We start from the raw sequence: 26,225 nt of genomic DNA, 5'->3' as shown, positions 1-26,225 counted from the left end.
CTAGTTGCCCTTTCTTACCTTAATCCAGGCAGAGTCACTTGGGCTGGGGATGGGATTGGTTATAGACATGGAAGAAATATTAAATCCAAGGATACTACTGGTTTTTCCTGAAATTACAGCTTGTCCAAGAGAACCAACAATTTTTTGGAGTTCAGATAACTGCATCTGACCTATGGGGAAACAGTAATATGTCATATGTGATCTAAGAATATAGAATTATGAGAGTTTTTCACTTTAGTTTTTGTTTGCACTCCTCCATCCAAATTATGGAATGCTTTAGCTTTCTCTTTGCACATGAGCTCAACATGACAAAGTCATATGAATGAGCTTAGGAAAATGGAGAACTCTGGAGAATATGCTTTTAAGCTGCAATTAAAGAAGAACCAAAGGTAGATAAAATAGACACAAGAAAAATGAATGACAGCATAGTGGGAAATATGTTTCTTAATTTAATACGTTCCCATGTCCTTCTTTGTTAAGAAGTGAAGCACTGTCATGCAAGTTTATTGCTACATAGCATTTTTTAAAAATAGAATTCTAATGTAAGGATAATTAGCATCATCGAATCTATACAATGTCTGCTAGTAAGTTCTGAAGTTAACACTACATTACCCACAAATTGTTACTTGCTTTGGACCTTGATTTTCAAGTTTAATTTTAACACTACAGGTAGTTTCTATTGTCTTTGTCTAGCTTGGCGGGTCCTCGTAGACCTGCTGCCCCCACAGTGCTCCTTACCTAAGAAGGGGCACCTCTATTCATCATACTCATTTGTCAGAGCCTGCTACTTTGGCTTGATCCCTTCTTCTACTTCATTTCTCCCCCATACCGTATAATCAGTTACCGATTTCTCAATCTCTCTGTCCCCACTGTCAAAATCGTAGTCAAAGCCATCATTGGGGGAAGGGGGTTACTAAAACAACTTTTAAACTGGCTTCTTGTATCCATTCTCCTTCTTCCACTCCATTCTATACACTGTAGTCAGGGTGATCTTTTAAAAAACAACTCTATGCAGGATATTTTTGGTGTACTCTGAATCTTGACAACACCTCGTGCTTAGGTATCCAGTGCCTTCTAGATCCAGAGTCCTGCCTTGAGGACGAGGAGCACTGCATTTCTTCCATTAAGGCTGAACCATGAAGCTCAGTGTGCTCACGAAGAAGGAGGCAGCTGATCTCACAGAACACTTTCAAAATCGTGGTCCTAGGGAATTTCAGTCCTGTCAGTTTAACAGGTCTCTTTTGGTTGACTTAGACCCTCTGAATAAATGCTCAGTCTTTCAGACTCCTTCTTCCCCCCCCATTCCCTCCATATACTCTCCTCCAAGATGGCTTCCCAGGCATGAGGGCTCATGTGATCCAGGGGTAGCAGTACAAAGGTGCTTCATATCCACAGACTACTATTACCACTCGTCCTCGCTGGTTTTTGGTGCAGCGAGGCAGGTCTGACCTGCCTGCACTGTTTACACATTTTCTCTGGCTGCTTGACACATGAAGGCACCCATTTCTGCTAACTGCCACCTTAAGAAACCAAAGTCCTTAACCTGAAGAGCTTTTATCCCTGACCAATCTGTTTATCGAGAGGTCCCCTCTGTAGGGATCCCTTGAGGGACCCCTTTCTAGACACCTGGGAATTCCTGGATATCCTGACACTATGTGAAGGCCATGGAGAGCCAGGAGTATTACTACATGCACATCTTTCTTGCCACTTCCCAATATTTTGCTGTGAAATTCCTCTTTGCCAAGTTGTAGGGCTTTCCGTGAGCCATGAGTGATGTCCCCTAGAGACAGAAGGTGAGAACTTTACCCAGTACCCAGGTTTATACATGATAGAGTCCAGGTGTGTATGAAAAAGATGCTGGACAGAGATCAGATAGATCCAGATTTTCTGAGTCTAAAATTTATATAGTTTGGAGGCTCTCTTTAAGAAAAAGAATAAGGAAAGTGCTTATTTTTGCAACTTTTATAATAACAATGATTGGACCACATTATTAAATGGACCCTTCTCCCAGAGTCTTAAAAGTTCAAGTCCCTCCCATGACTTGTACAAGTGAAAGGCCTGGAAGCTTAAGCTTCATTAGCTTGATGCTAATCTTCCTCTGACAGGGATCTACGTCTCATCTTTTTGGAGATGAGTGTGCCTAGTTGAGACTTGTGCTTGATTACTGGAGGCAATGGCATGGTTGGGGATACATGCCGGAGATGCATGCCAAGAGGCCACGACGGTACAGTTGCACCTCAAGAGAGGCTTGTGACCCCCTACCCTATACCAGCGACTATGAAAGCAAGAGGCCACATGGGGGTCTGAAGACAGGAAAGTCCCCTTGGTATTCAGATACCAAATTAAACAGATAGAAAGGAAAAAATCTGAAGGGCTGAACATTTACCCAAATGCCCAAACTGAGTCACTCTAAGGACATAATTTAAAGCAGCAAAGATACCTCTGATGTGACAGCTGAGCTGATTTTCATCTGAAAATGGGGGTATGGAGAGTAAGGGACAGGGAAAAGGGTGACGGCTGGGGACACTGATTGGATCAGTCACAGGAATTAAAGACAGAACATATTCTCGCACCTTTGCATTTGCTAGGGTAAATCTGTGACTTTACTACAGCTCAGCATCTCCAAAGATCTACTCTTCTCCTTAAGGAAACATCCACAGTTCTTTCAGCTTATGAAGAGGAGAGCTTCTTTTGGTTTCCCATTTCCTTACACTTGAGCATTCTTACCTTTCTCTTTTCATAGACTGATTCTTTTTATGCTTAATCTCTCAGCTATAAAGTCACTTCCTTATGTCACCTCTCAAATCTTCTGTGTTAGCTCAAATCCTTTTGTTGAATTTACTAATTGCTACAATAACAAAATAGAGGCTATAGTTCCTTCATAATTCCAAAACAGTTTGGGATTACAGGGGTAGAGTAGGAAAAGGGTCTCTAGGCCCTTACAGGGTTCAGGATGTGGGGTTGGTGGGATTTCCTGAGGGCAGGTTTACCAGGCCCTGGTAGGGTCATCGTGGGTCTAGTATTACATTCTTCTCTCTCAAACACCTACTCTTCATACCTGTGGTATCATTGTTTATGAACTGAGGAGGAGCATCTCCAATCTCCAATTCAACTGTAAGTTCCGTGGATCTCTTCCTCCGCAGACTCTTCCCTTGTATTATTTTGCTGACGCGGATTTTGTCACTTGGTATCTTCAGGAACAAGGCAAGATTTCTAACCAGGTTATGAGAGCTATAGAAGTCATCTTCTGTAACAGCAGGCAATTGGAAAGAAACAAATATGACCGCGGTGGTGTGGATTTCAACCGGTATAGTTCCTTTAACCAAAAGGTAAAGCATCTGGTAGGTTCTATCAAAGTAGTTTTCACCAAGGACAGTGGAATTCAGGTTAGGAAGGAATTGCTCTATGAAGGAAAAAAGCCAAAACAGCACAGTAAAAATCTTTATATTATCATAATAACCATATATTTAGTAGTATTTAATATTTGTTAAATTTAGGAAATTCTGAAAAAGTTCAACATTATTCTTCCATAGGAAAGTATGCATATTAAAAACAGTAACACCTTTAAAAAAACACTTCTAGAACTGACATGCAAAGTTAAAGTCAACACTTTAAACAATACCGTTAATCATCATTATACATTAAATTTATTTTAAAAACAATTAGCCATAGATACAGTATAATTGAGAAATAAAATTCAATTATGAACCCAAGAGCCTATATTGTACCTGGAACACTATTTACATGTTCAGAATTTTAAAGGCTTTACCGAAGGCATTTGGTAATTTAAAAATGTAAATTTAACTTCAATAGCTGTCTAGTTTATGCAGTGCTATATATCAACTCTTAAGGAGCTTTTACAACTCAGTGCTTCTATTTTTACTAAGGACAAAAGTATATAATACAAATGAAGTATATACAAAAATATCTCAGAAGGATTTTATACCAATGAAACAGGTTTACATTTCAGCCTGAAAAATCTTTGCTTAATGCAAAACAAATTCTACTTCGGAAATGACTTTTGGAAAAGTGACTGAGATTTTTATATATATAAAATGAGTGAATATATATATATATATATATATATATATATATATATACACACACATATACATAAACACATATGTATGTGTGTGTGTATATATATATATATATATATATATATATATATATATATATATTTATGGCAGAGTGTCAAAACTGTCTAAGTTAATAAATCCACTAACAGAGCCCAAAGGAATTATATAATAGTACTAGAATGTGACATGTAGCTTCTTACCACATTCATAGTGAGGCTTAATAAAAAAATAAATTAAAGTTTTAGAAAGAAGATATTTCTTATGAATGTAATAGACATTCATAGCAGTTGGTATTAAGAAGCCACTTCATTATCACTATGTATCTCTTTAAGAGCTACTAGTGTAAGTTCTAGATGCAATTTGGTTTAAACCTTCTATGAATCTGAAGAATATGCTTTTATATTATAAATTGAAACTTCTCTCAAACTACATTTAGAGGTGCATACACCATTTATCTCAGGTAACTTCCTCATGTCTTCACAGTAATGGAAGGAAGCAGAGACATACATAATGAAACATTTTGGGTAATCTAAAACAATATGTATAGATTCATAATACAGGGAAATTATTTTGCATTCTAAGTGCCAAAGGAAAAATGTTCATTTATAAACAATGCTATATCAGAAAAAAAATCTTGTAAGAAGGCAGTGGTAATACTGTTTTTCAGCCCTTCAACACCTGTATAATCAATTCCCTATATTAAATAGTCCTTGTTGAGATCATTTCTATTTCCCCAACTTGAATGATAGAGTACTTGGTACCCAAAATGTTGTTTTTCAAAAGAGTTAAAAATAATGAAATGAAGCTGCAAATATGAGTAGCTGTTTACATATAGAAAGTGATAACACAGACTCTTTTAGCTTACAAGGAGGCAATATGGCCTAATGGTTAAGTGCATGGCTTCTAGAGCTAGACTCTCTGTGTTTAAGTCCTTGCTCTGCCCTCACCATCTCTGATATTACCATGGACTGAACTGTGCCCCCCGCCCCCCACCCAGATTCACATGTTAGAGCCCTAACCCCTAGTGTAAGGGAATTTGGAGATGGGGTAATTAGCTTTAGATGAGGGTGGAGACTTCATGATGGATTAGTGCCCTCATAAGAGGAGATCCCAACATCTGCTGTTGCTGTGAAGATACAGTGAGTAGGCAGCCATCTGCAAGCCAGAAAGAGAGCTTTCACCAGAACCTAACCCTCCTGGCACCCTGACCTCATACTTGCAGCCTTCAGAGAAAATGAATTTGTCTTTAAGCCACCCAGTTCGTGGCATTTTGTTATAGCAGCCAGAGCTATGACAGAGACTGTGGCAAAGACACCTCCTGTTGTCTCAGTTTACTCATTTCTGCCTACCTCACAGCATTATTATTAGAATATTTAACAATGAGGTATTGTATACAAAGCACTTATAACAGTGCCTGGCACACAGGAACATTTCTGGAAACATTAGCTATTCAGACTATTAGTAGAAATAGGACTTGCTCCACAGACAGTAATAGATATGGGTTATCCATTCATACTCTGAAGTCTAGGTGATGTTATGACCTACAGCACGCACTTGAGGAGTTGTTAACCAACATTATGGGGCACATCTAAAAATGATAAGTAGCACATGTGGAATGGAAGGTATTGGATTTATAAGTACCTTGTTTAACAAAAAGACTTCAATGAGAAGATATAAATCCTGGCCTTGAAAATACTGATAAATGGACGTTTAGCCTTTTCCCTATATTTCATTTAAATCCAGTTTATTATATTGACTTCATGGTGTTTGGTTGATGTTATACTAGCTTTCTTGGCAATATTTCTGGTGACTGCCAATTAATTTTGGCTCTGACCTCTATGAAATAGAAGTAAAGCAGAAATAGGGTAAACATTCTAAGCAAAATCTCTTCTGTATATAGGATTAACTGAGCTACATGTAGAATGTAAATGTTCTCAGGGGGCCAACGAATGTGCCTCATACACAAAATCCACATGTGTACAGATAGATAAGAGTTCCATCAGGAATAATCTTTCAGGACACATATACTATAAATGAATACATCTTAGAATTTGGTGGACCGTGGCAAAAAATATCTTCTCTTTTCATTTGTCAATGGCTAAGGAACTAGAAATATTAATAATGAGACATTACAAAGAATTTTATACATAATTAAGTACTTTATTTTTCTGAGGAAATACCTGTGTGCAGATGTCTTTTAAGTTCACAGTGTTTCTTTTTAGGGTTCCATATTGTATTTTGGGGGCAAACCAATGTATTGTTCACATAGACATCCAAACGCTGAAGTGTGTGAAAAAAAATTCCTACCATGACAGCCTGTTAAAAATAAACAACATTTTTATTTCTTAAGAAAACAAGGAAACAATATTTAGAATTTAGAACTTAAAATGTCCTTCAACTATATATATCTTCTGTAAAATACTAAAACTAAGTTTTATGAATTGATGATAAATACTGAGTTAAAATTTGTAAATGGTCTTATATTCAACCATTCATACTGACATTATAGCTCAACTCTTAATTGATGATTCTCAGTAGAAAAGTATAATGTAAGAAAGAATTAGTAAAGGAGTATCTCTAAAAGAAAGATTTCCTTTCAAAGGTAAAAAAGTTCAATATAGGCTTTGAGCTCCAGGGGTAGGGGGAAATAGGGAATTTAGCAGTGCTCTATAATGCAACCAAACAAATTTAGTTAACGTTGAAAAAAAATGCTTACCTCTGAGACAAATTTGGTAGTAAGACTAAAAAATTAGTCAACATAACTATACTCTCTGATTCAATTTTGTTCATTTTCCATGTTTATATTCTTCACATCTCATAACATCAGATGTAATCATAAAGTAAGGAGACTAGCTTTCACAAGGGCAGGGAGAAATTAATAAGGAATATAATAAGCTATACATAGTTTGGGAATCTTCTTTTGAAATTATCTTCAACATCTCAGAACATTAACAGTCACATTACTTTGCAGTTACTTTTAAAATTAAAAATACTCTCTTTCATTCAAAACTTGAATGCCTTTCTAAGCCAGGCCCTATTCTAGGAGCTGTCAAAAGTCCCTGCCCTCTTTGAGCTTACATTCTAGTGTGAGGAGAGAGACAAATAAACAGTAGAAATAATAAAAAGTAAAATATGAAGCATGTTAGAAGGCAGTAAGTGCTATGGGAAAAGGAAAGGGAGATCAGAGTATGGATAATTGGGAGAGCCAGCTGGGGAGGGGTGAACAGGCTAGGCCCATTGGGGGATTGGAGGGGGGTCTGTAGAGAGGGGAAGTTAGCCACCTGGGGTAGAATGTTCCAGGCAGACTCAACATCTGGAACACAGGCCCAGGTGGTAGTAGGTAGCAGGAACACCTAGGAGTCCAGTGTGGCTGGAGGAGAAGTCAGAGGACTCTGGCCCTTGTACAAAGCCCAATGGGGAAATTATTGCAGGGCTTGGGGCAAGGAGTGACCTGGTCTGACTTATATTTTGGAGGTAACTCTGTGGCTGCTGAGGTGAGTACAGACACTAGAGCAGGCAGGGACAGAGCAGCAGCAGGAGTGGGGAGCCAACTGCCTTAATCCAGGGAAGAAATAATGGTGGCTCAAAGTGGGTGGTAGCAGTGATGGTGGTGAGAAGTGGTCACGGATTCTGGATATTTTGAAGGGAGACTCAACAGGACTTGCAGATGGACTGCATGAGAAATATGACCCAAAGAGAGGAATCAAGAATGGGTCCAAGGTTTTATCTCCAGCAACTGAAAGGATGAGGTTGGTATCATCTCAGAAGAGGCAGGTGTCTCTCTTTGTTACTCCTCTGCTTTATCTTATCCACATCCCTTCTTCACATTCCTAATACTTTGGGATGTTCGAGTCTTGTACTCTGAGAAAAGAAAATCTCAACTATGAGACTATTGCTTAACCTCATACTCTTTTCCACTGACACGGTATATACATAAATGTAATCATCCCACCTGAATTCAGTTTATAGCCAAGATTTGATACGGTTGAAGATATTTAAAACAACATGCTGTGATCTCTCAGGTAAATTCCAAAGGTGTATTTCTGAAATATATAAATAGCAGCCTGGAAAAATAAATATATAATTCCAGTGACCAATTCTGGATGTGCACTATTTTTATGTGAAATTTCAGGTTTGCTTGCCTATCACACAAATCGTAGGCCTCACTGTCATGCCTCAGACATAGAGCAGAGAATCAAGTGTATACAGGGGAAGGGTGTTTGGTATGCATCTATGCTCTCAGGCTGATGAAACCTTCTGGATTGACAGGATTTTTAGTAGTATGCTGATGACCCTTGAAAATGAGCTGTAGGGCTGACAATGTTCAAGAGAACAGGGGAGGACAGAAAGTCCTTAGCATATAGAAATGTATGTCAATAAGCAACACCAAAAACTCGAGAAATTATTTCTATCTCGTGTTACCTTTTTATGGTCAACATTAAGCAACATCAGTCGAAGATTCTGAGGACTGGTGCCAGTGAAGTAAACTTCATAAGATTTGTTCAGAGCCACAATGCTATGAAACAGGGACAGTCTTCTCTGGCATGTGTATCCGGCACACCAGCCATGATCCTGTGGGCCTAAAGCCACATAAGTAAACGTTCATGTTCCATATTATGAATATATTTAGTGCAAAGTCTGAAGACTAATTGTATTAAAAACAAATTGCAGTGGTCAGGTTCAGCATTTACATCCATTATCCATCCACCCATCTATCTATCCAGTGATCTAAGCCATTTCTCAAACCTTAGCTTAAAAAAAGGAAGGCAAGAGGGGCGCGTGGGTGGCTCAGTCAGTTAAGCCTCTGACTTCAGCTCAGGTCACGCTCTCATGGATCTCATGATGACAGCTCAGAGCCTGGAGCCTGCTTCAGATTCTGTGTCTCCCTTTCTCTCTGCCCCTCCCCTGCTCATGCTCTGTCTCTCTCTCTCAAAAATAAACATTAAAATTAAAAAAAAAAAAAAAAAAAAAGGAAGGCAGGGAAGCCACTTCTCCCTACTACCCATACTTTTATACTGCACAGGGTGATAAAAGGTAAGTTAGTGTGTTGAGTTTGCACTGGAAGGTCATTGAAGGAAAGAGGTTTCTATGAATCTCTACTTTAATAATCATATTAAACCCAAGGCCACATGGTAAGAAAGTGCTTGATCTTTTCTCCTACTTATTAAATGTGAATTCAGGTGGGGAGCCTCTTTAGTGAGAAATATGCTGTTAACCATTAATTTGTTAAAAACAGAGCTTGTACCTGGAAACCCGCCTAACCCATGGATTCATTAACTTTTTCCTTCAGTCACTCATCTTCATCAGTTAATTTGTGCATTTGACACACTCTTAAGTATGTTTTTTATGAAGTCTTTATACTTCCTGCATTGTTATTTTAATACATTTTTTATTAAAGACTGGGATTATAAGCACCATTGGGGGGTCAACATCATTAATGATCTGAGAAATAATACTTCAGTAATCCTTCTAGAAAGCCAAAAGACAGTGGAATCCAGACATTTCCAGAACAGGCATAATATGACCTTTGTAGCAAACTATTTCACTTCAGCTGGGTTATAAAACGTTGAGTGAGATACGGAATGATAAATTTTCTTGATGTATTTATTCAATAGCTTTGCTCAATTTCCTGGCTTACTTGGAATTCTAATCAATATTTATAACTGAACTTCAATCAAATTTTGAATCAGTATAAACTTCTGAATCTCATCTAGAATATGAACTTTCTCTTAGCATCCAAAATATAAATTCTACTTTTAAACAAACCTTCTTTGTGGGTTTTGAAAACAGAAAGAAATTTCTATGTATTAAATGAAAAATTTAGAGTAGCAAAAGCCATATTTTAAAAATAGATGAAATTGAGTATTAAAATTTTAAAGGAAACTTTAGTGGTATTCAATAACTTATCTTTGGAAATTTTTTTTCCAATCTAATGTAGTGTATCTCATGATTCCGTGATTCTTTCAATATCATCATAATTTTTGCAATGTTACTATCAATTAAGACTTCTTCAAATTGACAGTCACTTTTAAAAATTTAAATTTATTTTTGGGGTGTCTAGGAGGCTCAGTTGGTTATGCGTCCTACTTCAGCTCAGATCATGATCTCACGGTTTATGGGTTCGAGCCCCACATTATGTGACGCATCTGTGCTGTCAGCTTGGAGCTTGGAACCTGTTTCGGATTCTGTGTCTTCCTCTCTCTCTCGGCCCCTCCCCCACTCAAAAATAAATTGACATTAAAAAAATTTTTTTTAATGAAAATTTAAATTTATTTTTAAGAGAAATGTCATGTCACTATTGTAAGTAGAAAGCTTGTATTGTCTTTCAGAAAAGAAAAATGTAAAAATAAATAGAATAAAATCTTTCTCCACCACATAAAAAGAGTAATTAGAAAACATCTCCATTATTCACTGACTGGTCTAAAATTCTTCCCACAAGCTCTCTGCTTTGTTTAAAGGCAACACTTGTAACTGGGTTGATTGCAGGCCAGAGAAACCAGGCAAATTGTTGGTGCCACGGAAGTGGGGAAAGACTTGAAATCATGTAACTTTGGGACACCCCTGATTTAGCTCATTGTATTCTCTTCGACTCATTTTAAAAAATGAGTATTTTTGTGGCGTACTGGCCACTTTGTTGAATTGTGGGATATTTCAGTACATGTTTTGACACTGCCAGGGCACAGAAATCTTTCTCAGGTAGGTTACAGGCCCCTTCGGCACTTAAAAGACTCTTAAGCCTTCTTAGGGACTAATCTTTGGGCCCCTGACTATTTCAGGGTAATACAATGAGTTTCTGCCCTCTGTTTTCTGCAGATGTTAGAAGTTCATCTTAGGTTTTCAAAAAGTCCTGGACTTCTGAGTTGATCTGAATTCTTATGGAGGCCACTGCCGTCCCTCTGTACTAGAGCCACCCACGACCAGAATGTAAGGAGCCTAAACTCTGGAGCTTGTCAAGATATTCTTGACAGTCAAAGGAATTAAGAAAAGAAAAAAAACTCCAAAACACATTGTTTCAAGATTAAGCCTTATAAAGATTCATGAAAATGAAAAACAAGTGGGCTGGAAATACCTGTTCTCAAGTATTCCAAATAACACATTCTCTGTTGTTGTTGTTGTTGTTGTTGTTTTCACACTGTTTTTTAATTTATGTAAGGCAAAATGTCTTTTTGGAGACAGGCCAATTTTTCCTTCAAATATTTATGTCACCTTATTAATACAGGTATGAAGATCACTCAAGGAATAACTTTCCTCTTCTTCTGATGGTCAGTTTGCAATAACTGTCCTTGCTTTCTTTTTTTTTTCAACGTTTATTTATTTTTGGGACAGAGAGAGACAGAGCATGAACGGGGGAGGGGCAGAGAGAGAGGGAGACACAGAATCGGAAACAGGCTCCAGGCTCTGAGCCATCAGCCCAGAGCCCGACGCGGGGCTCGAACCCACGGACCGCGAGATCGTGACCTGGCTGAAGTCGGACGCTTAACCGACTGCGCCACCCAGGCGCCCCTGTCCTTGCTTTCTAATATGGGAAACTGTTTAGGTGTCAAGCATCTCTCCTGCACACATATCTTTTCTTAAAAACAGAAAGTAAAGCAATCCTGATGTTTGCTAGTTTTTTTTTTTTAATTTTTTTTCAACATTTTTATTTATTTATTTATTTATTTGGGGACAGAGAGAGACAGAGCATGAACGGGGGAGGGGCAGAGAGAGAGGGAGACACAGAATCGGAAACAGGCTCCAGGCTCCGAGCCAATCAGCCCAGAGCCCAATTCAGGGCTCGAACTCCCGGACCGAACGCTTAACCGACTGTGCCACCCAGGCGCCCCTGTTTGCTAGTTTTATATGTGATGTCTCCATGCATGTAATAAATAGCAAATGTTTGAGTAACTCTAATTTGTTTACACTGAATACCTACCATTAATGAGATCAACATAACCATTGCTCACTACAGCCACTGGTGAGAGTCTTCGAGTTTCTGTGTCAGAATCCAGGCTTTCAATAACCATCATTGCATATTCCATCCCATAGCACCGATAGCCCTGCCATCGTGGGATGTATTTACAGGTTGAATCTCTAATAATTCCTAGAAAAACAGATATATACATTTTAGCAAGGAAAAGCAATCTCTTTGCAAAAGCATCAACGGACTATATTTTTCATTTACGTAAGATTAGTAAGTAGAAAATATGTTATTGATTGAGTACCCCAATTAGTAAACATAAAAACACATGTACTTTGTTTCACAAACTTGAGGACTAACAGAATAACATCCAACGAACCTTTGTAAGGCGCTTTCTCAGTGACAGGAATTCTACTTCCATTTGGGAATGTGAGCATCACCTTAGGAATTCTGTAGTCTCCAATTCCAAATTGACTATTTCCATTCCATTCGTATTCTGCTTGAGGTATCACTGAACCAGAATTTCCCAGAAAGGAGCCATCCATGTCTCTGAGAAAAGATTTCCTTTTGGCATCACAAACCATGTCTACACAATCAGATGGATTCACCTTACTGTGGAGAAAAAGTGAAACAGATGAATATTTAGATTAAGTATCCTTCCCCTGTTTCTAGGGGAACACTCAATTGAGTGTTTGATAAGAGAGTATCCAGGAGTGCCTGGGTGGCTCAGTTGGTTGAGCGTCCGACTTTGGCTCAGGTCATGATCTCACAGCTCGTTAGTTTGAGCCCCGTGTTGGGCTCTGTGCTGACATTTCAGAGCCTGGGGCCTGCTTCGGCTTCTGTGTCTCCCTCTCTCTCTGCCCCTAACCTACTTGCATTCTGTCTCTCTCTCTCTCAAAAATAAATAAAATTTAAAAAAAGTATCCAAAAGAATTTTTGATTGATTGAATCTTATCATTTCAGAAAGGATTCAAAGTAGGACCAAGTAGCATATGTAATTAGTATTGTAATGAGGTCTGCTTTTCCGTTCTGTTGGTATTATTATTAATTCATTGGAATTTCAAAAGTACAAGTTATACCTGTAGGATATAAAATTAGAATTCCATTTTGCTATTCCATATTTTGTTGGGAAGATTTCATCTTTCTACATTGCTCACAGTGTACTAACACTGTCCCATCAAGCAGGTGAACAGTTACTCTGTTGTGCAGGACATACAAAATCCCTGTGCTGGCAGGGAAGTCTTTATTATTTTTCCCTTCCTACTTTTTTTTCATGGGTCTTTAACATTTATAAGTATCCTATGCTTAGTATAAAATAATGCAAATACTTAATAAAAGTTCAGTCTCCTTCACTTTCCTATCTCAAGCTCTTAGGCCATTACCAATTGCAGATTAGTATATATTCCTATAGACTTTTATTTATGTAGATAGAAACAGATATACTTGGATTATAATTGTTATGCTATATATTTCAGTAACCATTATGTAAATACCCAAACTGTAAGAGATGAAATACTATAAAGTCATTCATTATGCAGTTCAACCATACATGGCATTCTGCCTTCAACTTGAGCTACCTGGAGTGTTGATTGTTAGCTGCTTCTAATAGTAAAATAGGTGCTTAATTTGCAAAATACTGCACATTGCATAGTATACATGGTATATTGTGTAGTTACACTATGTCGTGCTACATAGTATGGGGAAATAGATCTTATTCCAGACTTATAACAACAAAATAATAATGGAAAGCTCAGATCTATTAGATAGTGTTCAGCATCTTGCTCCCTTTTTGCTGTAAGGGGGACATGTGGGGTAAGTTACTATACTATACTACTGTACTATAACAGTTTTGGAGATGACTTGAATACATAGTTCGTGTGTTCTCTGTATTCAAGTATGAGAAGAGTGCTTTTGTGAGCAAGTCTGTGGGAAGAGTACCCAGTGGCACACTTATATTATGGATTAGGGCTCTGTCTTTACTTCGTATTGCAAAGAAACAGAGGCTGAAATGTAGATTTTTGTTCAAATGATTTATTGAAGGAATACCATCAAAAAAGAAGGAGAGAAGCCACATGGGGCAAGGGAAAGAAAACAAGGTAACTGTGGTCTGTGGACTAGTTTCAATCTTATCTCAGGGGTACCTCTGGATCATTAACTGTACTGAGAGTTGCTTCCACCTGGAGATAAGGAGGCTGCCCTTTTGAACTCCTGTATCAACTAGTCATTTTCCATAGATTGCAAAGAGGTGGTGTTAGGGAGGGTTTTAGCCCCCCAAGGCTATTCCTGTTTGGCTAACAGCAATTTTCTGGAAAAGTGGGCAACTGTAGGTTATTATTGGCCAACATTTAAAGCACTAGGGGCCTTGTAAAGGGGATCTGAGAGAACATCAATAGCATCCTAATAAAAGCACAGAGCTCAAAGACTATTTTAAAATGTATTTTCTTCATGACTTAGTTATTAAAATTATATATTGTATCTGAAAGATTCAATGATAACTAAACAGGAGCTAATAATCTTCCAGTGGGGGGAGGCTCTATTGAGCCAAAAAATACTACAGTTCAATAATTAATTATTAAATGAAGAGGTGTGCAGTTATCATCAAAACAAAATTAGATGATAAGCACCTGGGTGGCTCAGACTTTGGAGCATCTGACTCTTGATTTCAGCTCAGGTCATGAAAGTGTTGTGGAATCAAGCCCTGTGTCAGGCTCCACGCTCAGGATGGAAATTAAGATTAAGTGCTTAAGATTCTCTCTCCCCCTCTGCCCCTCTCCCCAACTCGTGTGTTCTCTCTAAAATAAAATTAAAAATTAAAAAAACCCCACAAAATCAGATGAAGTCAAACTATTTATGAAACACTGCATTTCTCTGAAGAGATGTCTATCTAATTAGCAGTATTCCTTGTCTTCTTCCTATACTGAAAATGGTCAAAGATCTCTCATAAAATATTTCTTTCCTCCAATATTGTCTTACATCTAAATTCCTGATTTGCATCTCCTACAAAGTGTAGCAGTTATTGGCTATCTTCTTTTAAGATTTAGAATCTAAGTGGCTCAGCTTCTAGAAATAGTCTGACACTGACTTTTGTGATTAAAAAGTCACTGTGCTAAGTTTTTGCATATTCTCAGTCACAGTGATAATAATGACTGACATTTAATTTCAAAGTGCATGATGGAGTGAACATGATAAGATATTTGGAAAGCAACGGGAAACAAAAGAGGTAAGGAAAAGGGAAGAAATGATAGAGATGTCTCTCATTCCTAATGATTATTTATGGAGAGATATTAATGTACAACACGCTCCTAACCTGGTCTCAATATTTTATGTTGAATGACGGTATTATCATGCATGGAAAAAACAGAGTGAGAAAATATACACATCAAAGCCTACTTTTTCAATTTAACTGAAAATACAGATGCATTAGCCTTAATTTTCATGATGCTGATTAAAATTTTATAGAAATTAATATTTACTTTAATATAGCAACTTTCTCAGATCTATGATGGGGGAAAAAGACAAGGCAAAGCTATAAATACAGGAAAGAAAAAACTGGGATTTCATATATTATACCTTATATCAGGCCTGTGTATGAATATCTTTGATTGTTCAGTGGTATCAACCAGCTGTATGTTCTTCACATGGATGGGATGCTGTAAATCTTCATTTAAAGGGTTAGTAATGAATATCACATTAGTTTCACCTGAACAAACATTCTTAAATCCAACAAATGTTGAACCTAAAACATAAATGAAAAAAAAATAATTTTCTATGAAGAAAGTAATAGACTCAGTTTCATTTCATGTACATTCCAGCAAACACATCATTTAACACCGCCTTGAACAGGGAGCTCTTTCCTTATGTGGTAGCTAGTCCACCACTAGTTATGTTAGATTGTTGCCTCCCTATATCAATACCATTGAATAGTCCTCTCATATTTTCTCTGAGCTTTGATATGTGATTTGCTGTGACTAATGGGACAAGCGCAACTGTGATATAAGTAGATCTGAAAAGTCTTGTGTATTAGGGCTCGCTCTCTTTTGGTGTTCTTGGGGAATCTTGTGATTTCCAGAATGTGAATGAGACTAGGAGAAATGTGGCCCAATTACTCTGGTCAAAGACCAGCCCAACTATTAGCAAGCACCAACCACCAGACATGGAAGTGAGACTGTCCTAGACAACTACTCCCTATCCATCCTGTAAACTGCTGGCAGCCTATGGAATAATCCAAGATGAGACCAGCAGACAACTATCAGCTGAACAGAGCCCAAACTGCCAATCCACAGAATTATGAGCTAATAAATGGTTGTTTAAAGACTCTAAATTTGGGTGGTAATTTGTTATGCAGCAAAGACTAACGGACACATTGTTTTTTGGGGTTTTTTTTTGCCTTATTTCATATATTGTGTGACCAGAAGATAACATTTATTGAATCCAAAACTTAATCTCCATTGTACTTAAAATCCAATAACTCAAAAATAGAAGGAAAAAAAAAAGGTGACTCCAGAATTCTTAAATCAGTTACGTGCTATCTACTACTCTTCCTGATACTTTTTTCTAAGATGATATTGTATATACATGAATATGAGCCTGTAGATGAATATTAATGAAATACCAAAGTAGTGGATACTGTTTGTAAGATGTATAGATCTGCCTTCCTGGCCCAGTGCACTGCCCCTTAGTTCCTGTGTTGGCTGCTAACTACTCACAGCTGCCCCCTTCTCTGGAGAATTGCCTTTGATCAGATCAAATGACAGCTCTGTCTCTTAAGAGATTATGCACTCCTAGCACCACCACCAAAAGGTTACCATGCCTGATTGGCAAGTGATACAGAAGGCTCTCTTGCCTCAAGAGGGGGAAACTAAGTGGTACAGCTCACACTGCACAGCCCTGCGAGGTTTCAAGAAGGAGCTAGACTCCAGCTGGGACCATATCCTTGCTTACTCCTTCCTCTGCCCTGTCCTACTTCCCTCACTCCCTTTCTTGTGAATGTGCATCATTAATAAAACACCTGCACAAGAATCCTATCTCTGGCTTTACTTTTAGACCACCTGATTTAGACAGCTGGAACCATAAGTGGTCCTGGGATATATAGTGTAATGATGCAATGATGAATCTAGTTCACTTGCTGTCTAGATGGGAATGAGGACACTCTTACTGGTGGTAGGTGTAGTATTGACAGTCTCTGGAATGCTGTAACAGTGCAATTGTTAAGATTTCACCTGTGGTGAACTGGGATAATATCTAAGTGGAAAGAATTGCTCTGGCTTGTACAGTAACTTTGGCATTTGAGTGGAAGAGGGGAAATAGTAATTACAAGGAAACTAGAAGTAGTCAACTGTTGACCCTCACTGATGCTTTGAAGAAAGAAAATGTAAGCTGTGGTGATCAATCACAAATTCAAAGCAAACCTCAGGATCTAATCACAAAACCAGCAGAACGTTCCTAGAAGGTGGAATTTCAGACTGGCAAGTCTCCTACTTCAAAGTCATGGCTCTAATAGAAAAGAAATGGAACCCTGAGTTAGGATGGGAATATAGAAGAAGATGAACTTGAACCTTGAAACTCTGGGTTCCCCTTGAATGTCCAGATCTGTGTAAGTGGTCCACTTCTTCCTTATTAGAGTTTAGCTGCCCTGCCCTACTTGTTTGAAATCCTGACAAGACTTCAAAAGAGGTAGTTGTTTAAAAGGAAAATCTTGCCTTTTTCAGGACCTGTCTCTGCCTTCCCTTCTAGAAAACAGAGCAGTAAGCCTGGTCAAGTCTCAACATGGCCTCACTGGGGAAGCACTAAGCATGCTATGGGGTGAGAGGAGTTATATACCAAAGGAACTGCAAAAGCTGAGTAACATGTACTGCCAGGAATTAGAAGTATATATTGGAGAGTAAACTGTGATGGTGTTAGATCAGGGGTAAAGAATATAAAGCTAGACAAGGGAGAGTGTCAATATGGATGAGGGTATTCTCCCATGTTGCTGCCATGGCTTTTCCAAGTTTGGGAAAAATAATGTTCCACCTTAAATGAAGTAGAATTGTAAGAATTGTCATGTCAGACTGTAGAAGGATTCAAAAGATTCTGAGCAATGGGCAATATTGGAATCACTCTATTATATAATGCCTGTGCATTTCAGCTCAAACTGGGGATGGCCTTGAAAGAGTATGGTGTGGGTGGATTCTGCTATGGGATAGAAATTTGGGTAGTACACAGGGTGATCCACTTCGTGTGAAGAGTGGAGTGGTCTGAGGTAAGGATAAACATGGACTACAGGCAGTGGTAAATGACACAGCTAGTTAGGGGCCTGGAAGGAATAAGACTGGATGATTGGGTAAAAGGAAGCCTGAGGGAAAAGCAAGGGTATGGGTCAATGGGAGTAAGCATATAAATGATCACAAAGCAGTATCAACTATGGAAGAAGCACTGAAGAAATAAGTGAACAGAATAATATAGCCAGTAGATGTTACTATGCTCTTAGGTTTTATAAGCTTAAATTTCTTCAGTTCTAAAGAGAGATCATAATATATAACCCTACTTACATAAAAGGGCTTTTGTAATTGATAGAAACTAATTAATGTAAATCACTATACCAGTGTTATTTCTGTTGTTTTAGAAGGTAAAATAAATGGGACTTCTTTAACATATACAAATTTGGCAGGGGACCATTCTTCAAATTGACTGATAATCTGATTTCTTTGCTTCTCATACTGAGCAGATTCATATATAAGTTTACTTAAATCATTATTTTTTTTTTACTTACAGTGAAACATTATGAGATATATTCTACATATTCTTTATAGAACTTGATTAAGTAGATTTTTCAAGACTATGTTTAAACTTGCCTGAGATATCCAAAAGGCCACTAATGGCATTGTAACTCATGATCCCTGCATGAGGCTTCCGGGGTGCCATGTTATGTGCTGAAGCAAAGGTAGGCCAGCAAATCCCACTTCTCCCACCTGTTATAAAAGAAAGAAAGTTAATAAAATTCAAATATGCATTCATATGAACACCAAAATTAAATTTCTAAAATTTTCACCTGATGGAGGTCTGGTGCTCCGATGGGCAGCAGAAAGTTCGATATTTGGATCATCGTTAGTTAGGACATCAGAGCAATTAAATCCAGGGCTACTTCCAACAATTAATGAGCTCTATTAAAAAAATTCAACAGTACAGCTTAAATAATAGCTTTTCCTCAATAAAAACATTAGAATGGGTAATTCTAAATTCCACTGTAGCAAAACACAGCCTTTCAGTTTGAGGAATGGATTATTCATAAAACCAAGATGAAAGGATGTGATTTTATGCCCTGAACAGAATTACAGTCAAATTGGAAGGGGGAAGACAGGCAGGTAAATTGTTATATATAATGACATATTTCTATGACAGAAATATGCCCAGGGAAAAAGTAGAAACAAAAAGAGGAGAAAGTGTCAATACTATCTAAGCAAATTCAGGAAAGGTTTCACAAAGGAAATGAAAATTTAACTGTGGCAATATTAGCAGGTGGCAAGCAAGAAGGGGTGAGGAGAATATGGAGGAGAGGGAAGGATACAGCATTTCCTGGCAGAAGACAATGAGAACAAGGGGAGGATGTTTGGACTAGCCAAGCTATGAAGTCATAGAGATCATTCTTTAAAAAAAAAAATTTTAACATTTATTTATTTTTGAGAGAGAGAGAGTGTCTGTGAATGGGGGAGGGACAGAGAGATAGAGAGAGACACAGAATCTGAAGCAAGCTCCAGGCTCTGAGCTTTCAGTGCAGAGGCCAACATGGGGCTTGAACTCACAAACCATGAGATCATAACCTGAGCCAAAGTCAGATGCTTAACCAACTGAGCCACCCAGGTGCCCCATCAAGGAGATTGTTCTTATTGGAACTTCAAAATGTTCACCTTTTCTTCTTATTGTGGCTGTATTCATTTCTTACCTTAATTTGCACTGTTTTACTGGAAATTTTGTGAGATACAGCAGCTGGTGTGTAAATCATTGAAAAAATGGCCATTCCATTGTCAACCAGAGTCACATTATAGATATGCATACTCTCTGTGGTCTGTAAAACAACTTATAGGTCACATAGCACAAAATACAATCATAAAACAAGATAAACAAGCACCATATTGGATCACATTTACCTGAAAATAAATTCCATAATCCCAGCATGTCCAAATGGTAAATCCTTGTATAAGAGAACATCCAGGAAGGCCGTCTTGGTTCATATAAATACCATATAAACCTCCATGCACTTCATTGTCAAACCACTTTTCCATGGGATTAGACTGACCTTGGAAGGAAATATGAAAACAGAGAATATTATAAGTCATGTCCTACAGCTTTATGAACAGTACAGGTTAAAGTTAAATTTTTTAAAAATTAAATACAATAAAACCCTGGATTGCGATTAACTTGTTCTGCAAGTGTTCTGCAAGTGTTCTGTAAACATTTCTAATAAATTTTAACTTGATAAATGAGTGATGTTTTGCAATATGAGTAGTATGTGATGCCAAATGTCACGTGATTACGACTTAGCCCATGGTTCTTGAAATTTGCTTTGATATACAGGTGCTTTGGATTACAAGCATGTTTCTGGAATGAATTAGGCTTGCAAACCAAGGTCTTACTATACATAATTCTTATGCAAATTTAAACATGATGATCAAATATTTTTATGGCTTGGCCATTTATGGGTTACTCTACTCAGTATTTAATCTTATTTAATTTGTCCCTTTACCAGTAGAACGATTGCATACTCATTTGCAAAAGTTTGGTTTAGTTGCTAGCACACTGAATTTACTATATCTGACTAAACCAAACAGGAATTTCATGAGAAAGTACATGAAGTTTGGATTCAAAGAAGGCTAATTTTGAAACACAAGTGATACCACTTGCTGTTTATAAAATGCTTCCCCTACACACCTTTTTGTTGCTGGTTCCTTCCAGTCACCCCATTTTCAAGTTAAGTGTCACTTCTTAGAAGGCTTTCTCTTGACTATCTGATTCAAAGTAGCACCTCGGTTTCTCCACATGGCAATTAAAATTATTTTATTATTACTTATTCATGAATTGTCCATCTCCTCTGTCCTATTAGAATGTAAGCTTCATGAGAGAATACACTGTGTCTGTCTACCTCATTGATCACCGTATTCCCAGAGTCTAGAGGGTAATGCAGAGATAGGTGCTCATTTAACTACCTGTTGAATTAATGTATGTATGTCCTTGGAAACATTGTTTAACCTTTTAGAACCTCAGTTTCTTCATATATAAAAACTTTGGGGGCACCTGGGTGGCTCAGTCAGTTGAGTGTTCATCTGACTCCTGATTTTGATTCAGGCCATGATCTCATGGTTTGTGAGATTAAGCCCCACGTTGGACTCTGAACCAATAGTGCAGAGCCTACTTGGGATTCTCTCTCTTTCTCTCTGACTCTTCTTTCTCCAAATAAATAAATGAACTTAAAAAACATGTTTTAATGCCTAATTGAGAGTAGTTTCAAACTGAAATTAAATAACCCACATAAAGTGCCTCAATAAATGGACGCTATACTCATTATTAATATATAAGATAATTATGGGGCACCTGGGTGGCTCTGTCGGTCGAGTGTCTGACTTTGGCTCAGGTCATGAGCTCACAGTTCATGGGTTTGAGCCCCACGCTGGGCTCTGTGCTGACAGCTCAGAGCCTGGACACTGTTTTGGATTCTGTGTCTCCCTCTCTCCCTGCCCCTCCCCGGCTTGTGCTCTATTTCTCTCTCAAAAATAAACAAACATTGGGGCGCCTGGGTGGCGCAGTCAGTTAAGCGTCTGACTTCAGCCAGGTCACGATCTCGCGGTCCGTGAGTTCGAGCCCCGCGTCAGGCTCTGGGCTGATGGCTCAGAGCCTGGAGCCAGTTTCCGATTCTGTGTCTCCCTCTCTCTTTGCCCCTCCCCCGTTCATGCTCTATCTCTCTCTGTCCCCCCAAAAATAAATAAATGTTGAAAAAAAAATAAACATTAAAAAAATTTGTTTTAAATATATAGGATAATTGAGGTGGATATTTATGAAACTTTATTTATGTCCAAATCAGATCAGCAACCTTAATAACTCCCTCCCAACCATGCATACATACATTGAAGGATGCCCTATATACAGCAGCATCACCTCCTGAACTTTACTTAGTACCAGTTCTCTTGTCCAAATCTCCTGGTGTTTGACTTCCTCCTATCTTCTATTGACTTTCCTTTCCTCCTAATGCTTTGGGATTGACATTTTACTTATCAACTGCCTGGATTCTGTTTTGTTTTCTCCATAAGAAGCTGTTCACATGTCTCTCCCTTGGTCCCACGCAGTGTTGCCCCTGGGACCCAGTGTGGGTCAGGGTTCCCCTCCTCACCTCCTGGCCTCTCACTGTGGGCCTCTTGGTGCCAGTCTCCCACTTGCCTGGGAGGTGGACTGGATAGGCTGGTGTCCCATTCCATGAACATAAATCCTCAATTCCTCAGTGATGTCTCCTATTTCAATTTCTCTAAATTCCAAACTTCCTTGTAAACACTCTCAATTATTTAGGAATATCACTAATTAAATATTCATAAATATTTAATCAGTTGGTGAAACACACATATTAGTAAATGTTCATATTCACAGGTCATATTTTGACTTAAAAAAATCCAGGACTACTTAAAAGAAGTTGCAGAAGAACTACATATTGTAAAAATTTTAGTCAAAGAAAACCTTTAAGTTGTTGGGAATTAAAATATTTAATAAGAGAATATAATAAGGAATTTGTTGGAAGTTGTTTTATTCCTTCAAAATGTATTTTGCATAAGAATAATATTAGCTTAAGCCCAATGATTTTTGAATTTACAGAAAAAATACTGACTCAAACAATCTTAAAAACAACCATACTGAGATATAAAAACCAGATGTACAAGGGATATAAAGTATTCAGAGAAAGTCCCATTTCCCCTAAGTTTCTTAAGAGGTGAACCCTGAAATTCTAGTATTTATTTTATTTTGATCTGATAATTCATTTAACTAACTGAAAAACCAAAAGGTTATAAAAAATTATACAATAATAAGTCACCAGTCACCCTGATCCTACTCACCTTGTTTTTTTGTTTGTTTGTTTTTACACTTTGTGTCTCTTTAAACACAAATACCCTACATATTCATATTTTCTTTCCTTTCTTCCATAAAGCATATCACAAACAAAACCATATTGTATTATATTGTTCTGCAATCTCCATTTATCACTTAAGAATATCTTTGGGGATTTCTCTCTCCATATCAGTAGATCAATATGTATCTTCTTCCTTCTTTTTGAAAGGTCCCTAGTGTTCCAATGTCTGGCTTTATAAAACTAGCCCACTGTTATTGTACACAAGGCAGGGTCCAGTTTCCTGCTAGCAGACAAGGCTGTGATGAATCACCTTGTTCACAAATCATTTTCTAAGTGTTGTAGAGGCAAATGTTAGATTGCCAGAAGTGGAAATGTTGAGCCAAAGGCAAATGCTCCTATAATTTTGGCAGCTACTGCCCTGCTCCCCTTTATAGGAGTTGGTTATATTTGTCATTCAACCAGCAATGCGTAGATGTCCTAGCTTTCCTACAGCCTTGCCAAAAGAGTAGTTGTTTGGTTAATTTTGGACTTTTACTCATCTAATAGAAATGTATCCAAGAACTGTTTATGCCCTTTGACTTTTTCATGCTTGTAGGTTTAAACACAGGAAGAGTGAACATTAATTCCTCTAAAGAAGAAGCATGAAACAGTGTCATATCCCTAGAGATATGTATCTCTATGCTTGAAAGTGTTACTTTTGTGAAAGTAGTAGTGGGATGAGGCACTCACTGGTCCAACACCAGCCACATCAAGAATTGAAGTGACTGCTAGAGTTTTTCAATCATAAACATGGAAAAGTAATTATCCTTAAAAGTCTATTCGTTTTTTCTTTAGACCCAATGGTATCTTCAAATAATTTAGCTTGTTGACTTCTTTTAGTGTCCTGGAGGAGGAGATACTATATATTGAACTAACAAACAATAATTATTTCTTTCTAACCAATTTGAACACGGTATTTCCTAGTTTTAGTGGCTCTGTGCCAAAAGACTTACTTGAGCAAGGTTCACCATCAATACGGTATCCCACCCTTCCAAATCCAGCCACGACATTATTTTGTAAGACTGTATTGGTCCCTCTGTTTACCTAGCACAGTGATAAAGAAAATGCCATGGGTCAGGCTCTTATACAACTGTACAAAGAGATCAAGTATCAACATATATAGGAAAACGAATTATGACTACTCTTTAGGAGGAAAAATGTGTTTCATTATTCACCCTGTCCAAATTTACATTATAAATGAAGTATTGAAATTACCTTAGGTTCTTGGTATAAAATCATCACTAGATACTATGCCTTAGATTTCATTAGAAAACTACATGAAAGATATTTTTTTTTATTTCAGTCACAAAATCCACTGGGTATCACTCAATAATTATAAGCCAAGGGCCAAATTCAGTATTACAGCAAGGTTAGTAGGGTTTTATCACTCTCTGGTTATATTATGTTACCAATTTAACTTATTAAGAAAAAAAACAACTAAGGCAATTACAGTAGACCATAAGATTCAATAGAAGCACTCACTAGTTTAAATAAAATCTGCTATAATAAAAACTGGTTAGGCAGTCACTGAACAATTTTATTTTATGAGACCAAAGTGGCAAAAAATGAAATGCATATAGTACAGAAGATTTAGTTTTTGCCTCTGGTGTCAGTGAAACAGCCAAAACTTCAACTATTTAAAGTATATTAAGCACTTTTATTTTTAAATATTATGATAAGAGAACAGAGTCAAGTGAAATCCATAAAAGTAAAATTAGTGTCTTTTCTTTCAAAAGGTCCAGAAAACTTTAAAGATTTAGAATTGCCATTGGATGACATTTTCACATCTATAAATAGATGAAAGAGAACATCATCATAAATGTATATGTTTCAGGATTTTAGGTTTTACTTTAAGGTAATTGTTAATAGTTGCACAAAAACAAAACTCAATCCTTACCCTATATTCCGAAGAGAGCTATTTTTAAAATTCCTTTTGGTTCCTATGGCATAGGTAAGTAAAATAAAAACAAGATGGAGCTTTATTTCCTCCAAACCCTTCCTCTGTACTTTCTATTTGCTTGCCTGCCTTCTCATCCTACCCCTAACAACCTACAGTGATTGAAGAAACTTTATGAGCAACAAGAAGGGTTCAGCTAAGAATACCGATTAGACTAAATAACTTTGCATAGAGACTCATAAGAGTTTTAGATGAGAAAGAGATTTTAAAGATTCTGTAGTCTATCACTCTAATTTTCCTTACAAAGAAGAAAACTAAATTCAAAGTACTAATATCGACAGGGCACTCAGTCAATTAACAGCAGAGAGACCCTGTACCAGAACTTCAAAGTGATAACTAATGTTGGAGAAACAAGGAAATAAGAGAATATTTAAACCACTGGACATCAACACAAAGAAAAATCTAATGGCTGTGGGAGCTTGCCACATCTTTTAAGAAAGTTTATTCTCTCCTTTCTTTAGCTTATTTTATTAGTTCACCAATCTTTAAGGAAGAAATAGTTTTCAGTATTTTGAGAATTACAGTTTCTACAGAATTTATAATCTTCAGTGAAGAAATTACAAATTATAATTTTGTATACCTTTGTATAACTATAAATCTGATCACTCTACCTCAATTGCTGCATGCCAGAGAGTTGAACTTAAATCCTTTCTGTTTTGATAGGTTCCCGGCCAAACTGAAAGTGCCACCAAGTTTCCTCGAACTCTGTTGGCATCTCCCCATATTCTTATTCCTGCAAAATATTAATAAAATCCCCTCAAATACATAAAAATTTGCAATGAGTCCTATGGGGGAATGTCTTTCATGTTTCCATGAAATTCATTTTCTAGTTTGAGCCTGACAAATCAACCTCCTAAATTCTAGAGTACACCTTTTGAACTCTACCTCTTTAATAGACTACCTGCATTAAAATCTTCTGGGGTGCCTATTAAATATGTGGGTTGACAGGCTCTGCCTCAGATTTTACCAAACACATCAATTTTATACACATTAATGAGTTTGTATTATGCTTTATACTGATATTCAAGAAAGGATAACCCCCTAAAACCAAGTCCAATTTTTAAAAAATAGTAACCTTTATTTGTGAATAATCTTTTTGATTGATATGTGAGGAGTATTTTAAGAGTCATAGTAATTTAAACTATTGGTGATTAGATGATTCACACG

The 26,225-nt window shown here is 37.4% G+C and overlaps 1 protein-coding gene across 5 annotated transcripts in view; it reads right to left on the bottom strand.

The window, feature by feature from the left end:
* Positions 1-26,225, bottom strand: part of PKHD1L1 (PKHD1 like 1) — a 158,118-nt gene that overhangs the window by 9,810 nt on the left and 122,083 nt on the right. For all 5 annotated transcript variants that reach the window (XM_045049585.1, XM_023248273.2, XM_045049586.1 and 2 more), the window contains 13 exons: positions 25,670-25,791; positions 24,055-24,145; positions 20,103-20,251; positions 19,898-20,020; positions 19,007-19,118; positions 18,810-18,926; positions 15,547-15,712; positions 12,356-12,588; positions 11,992-12,159; positions 8,502-8,659; positions 6,260-6,395; positions 3,059-3,403; positions 19-170 (listed from right to left, as the gene is read on the bottom strand). In XM_045049585.1, the coding sequence (XP_044905520.1) occupies positions 19-170; positions 3,059-3,403; positions 6,260-6,395; positions 8,502-8,659; positions 11,992-12,159; positions 12,356-12,588; positions 15,547-15,712; positions 18,810-18,926; positions 19,007-19,118; positions 19,898-20,020; positions 20,103-20,251; positions 24,055-24,145; positions 25,670-25,791 (2,072 nt within the window). The remainder of the gene's footprint in view (positions 1-18; positions 171-3,058; positions 3,404-6,259; positions 6,396-8,501; positions 8,660-11,991; positions 12,160-12,355; positions 12,589-15,546; positions 15,713-18,809; positions 18,927-19,006; positions 19,119-19,897; positions 20,021-20,102; positions 20,252-24,054; positions 24,146-25,669; positions 25,792-26,225) is intronic.

Source organism: Felis catus, chromosome F2, assembly GCF_018350175.1.
Source record: "Felis catus isolate Fca126 chromosome F2, F.catus_Fca126_mat1.0, whole genome shotgun sequence".
NCBI lineage: Eukaryota > Metazoa > Chordata > Mammalia > Carnivora > Felidae > Felis > Felis catus.
Note: the sequence above shows the minus strand (reverse complement) of the source record. Positions and strands in the feature narration are given on the sequence as shown.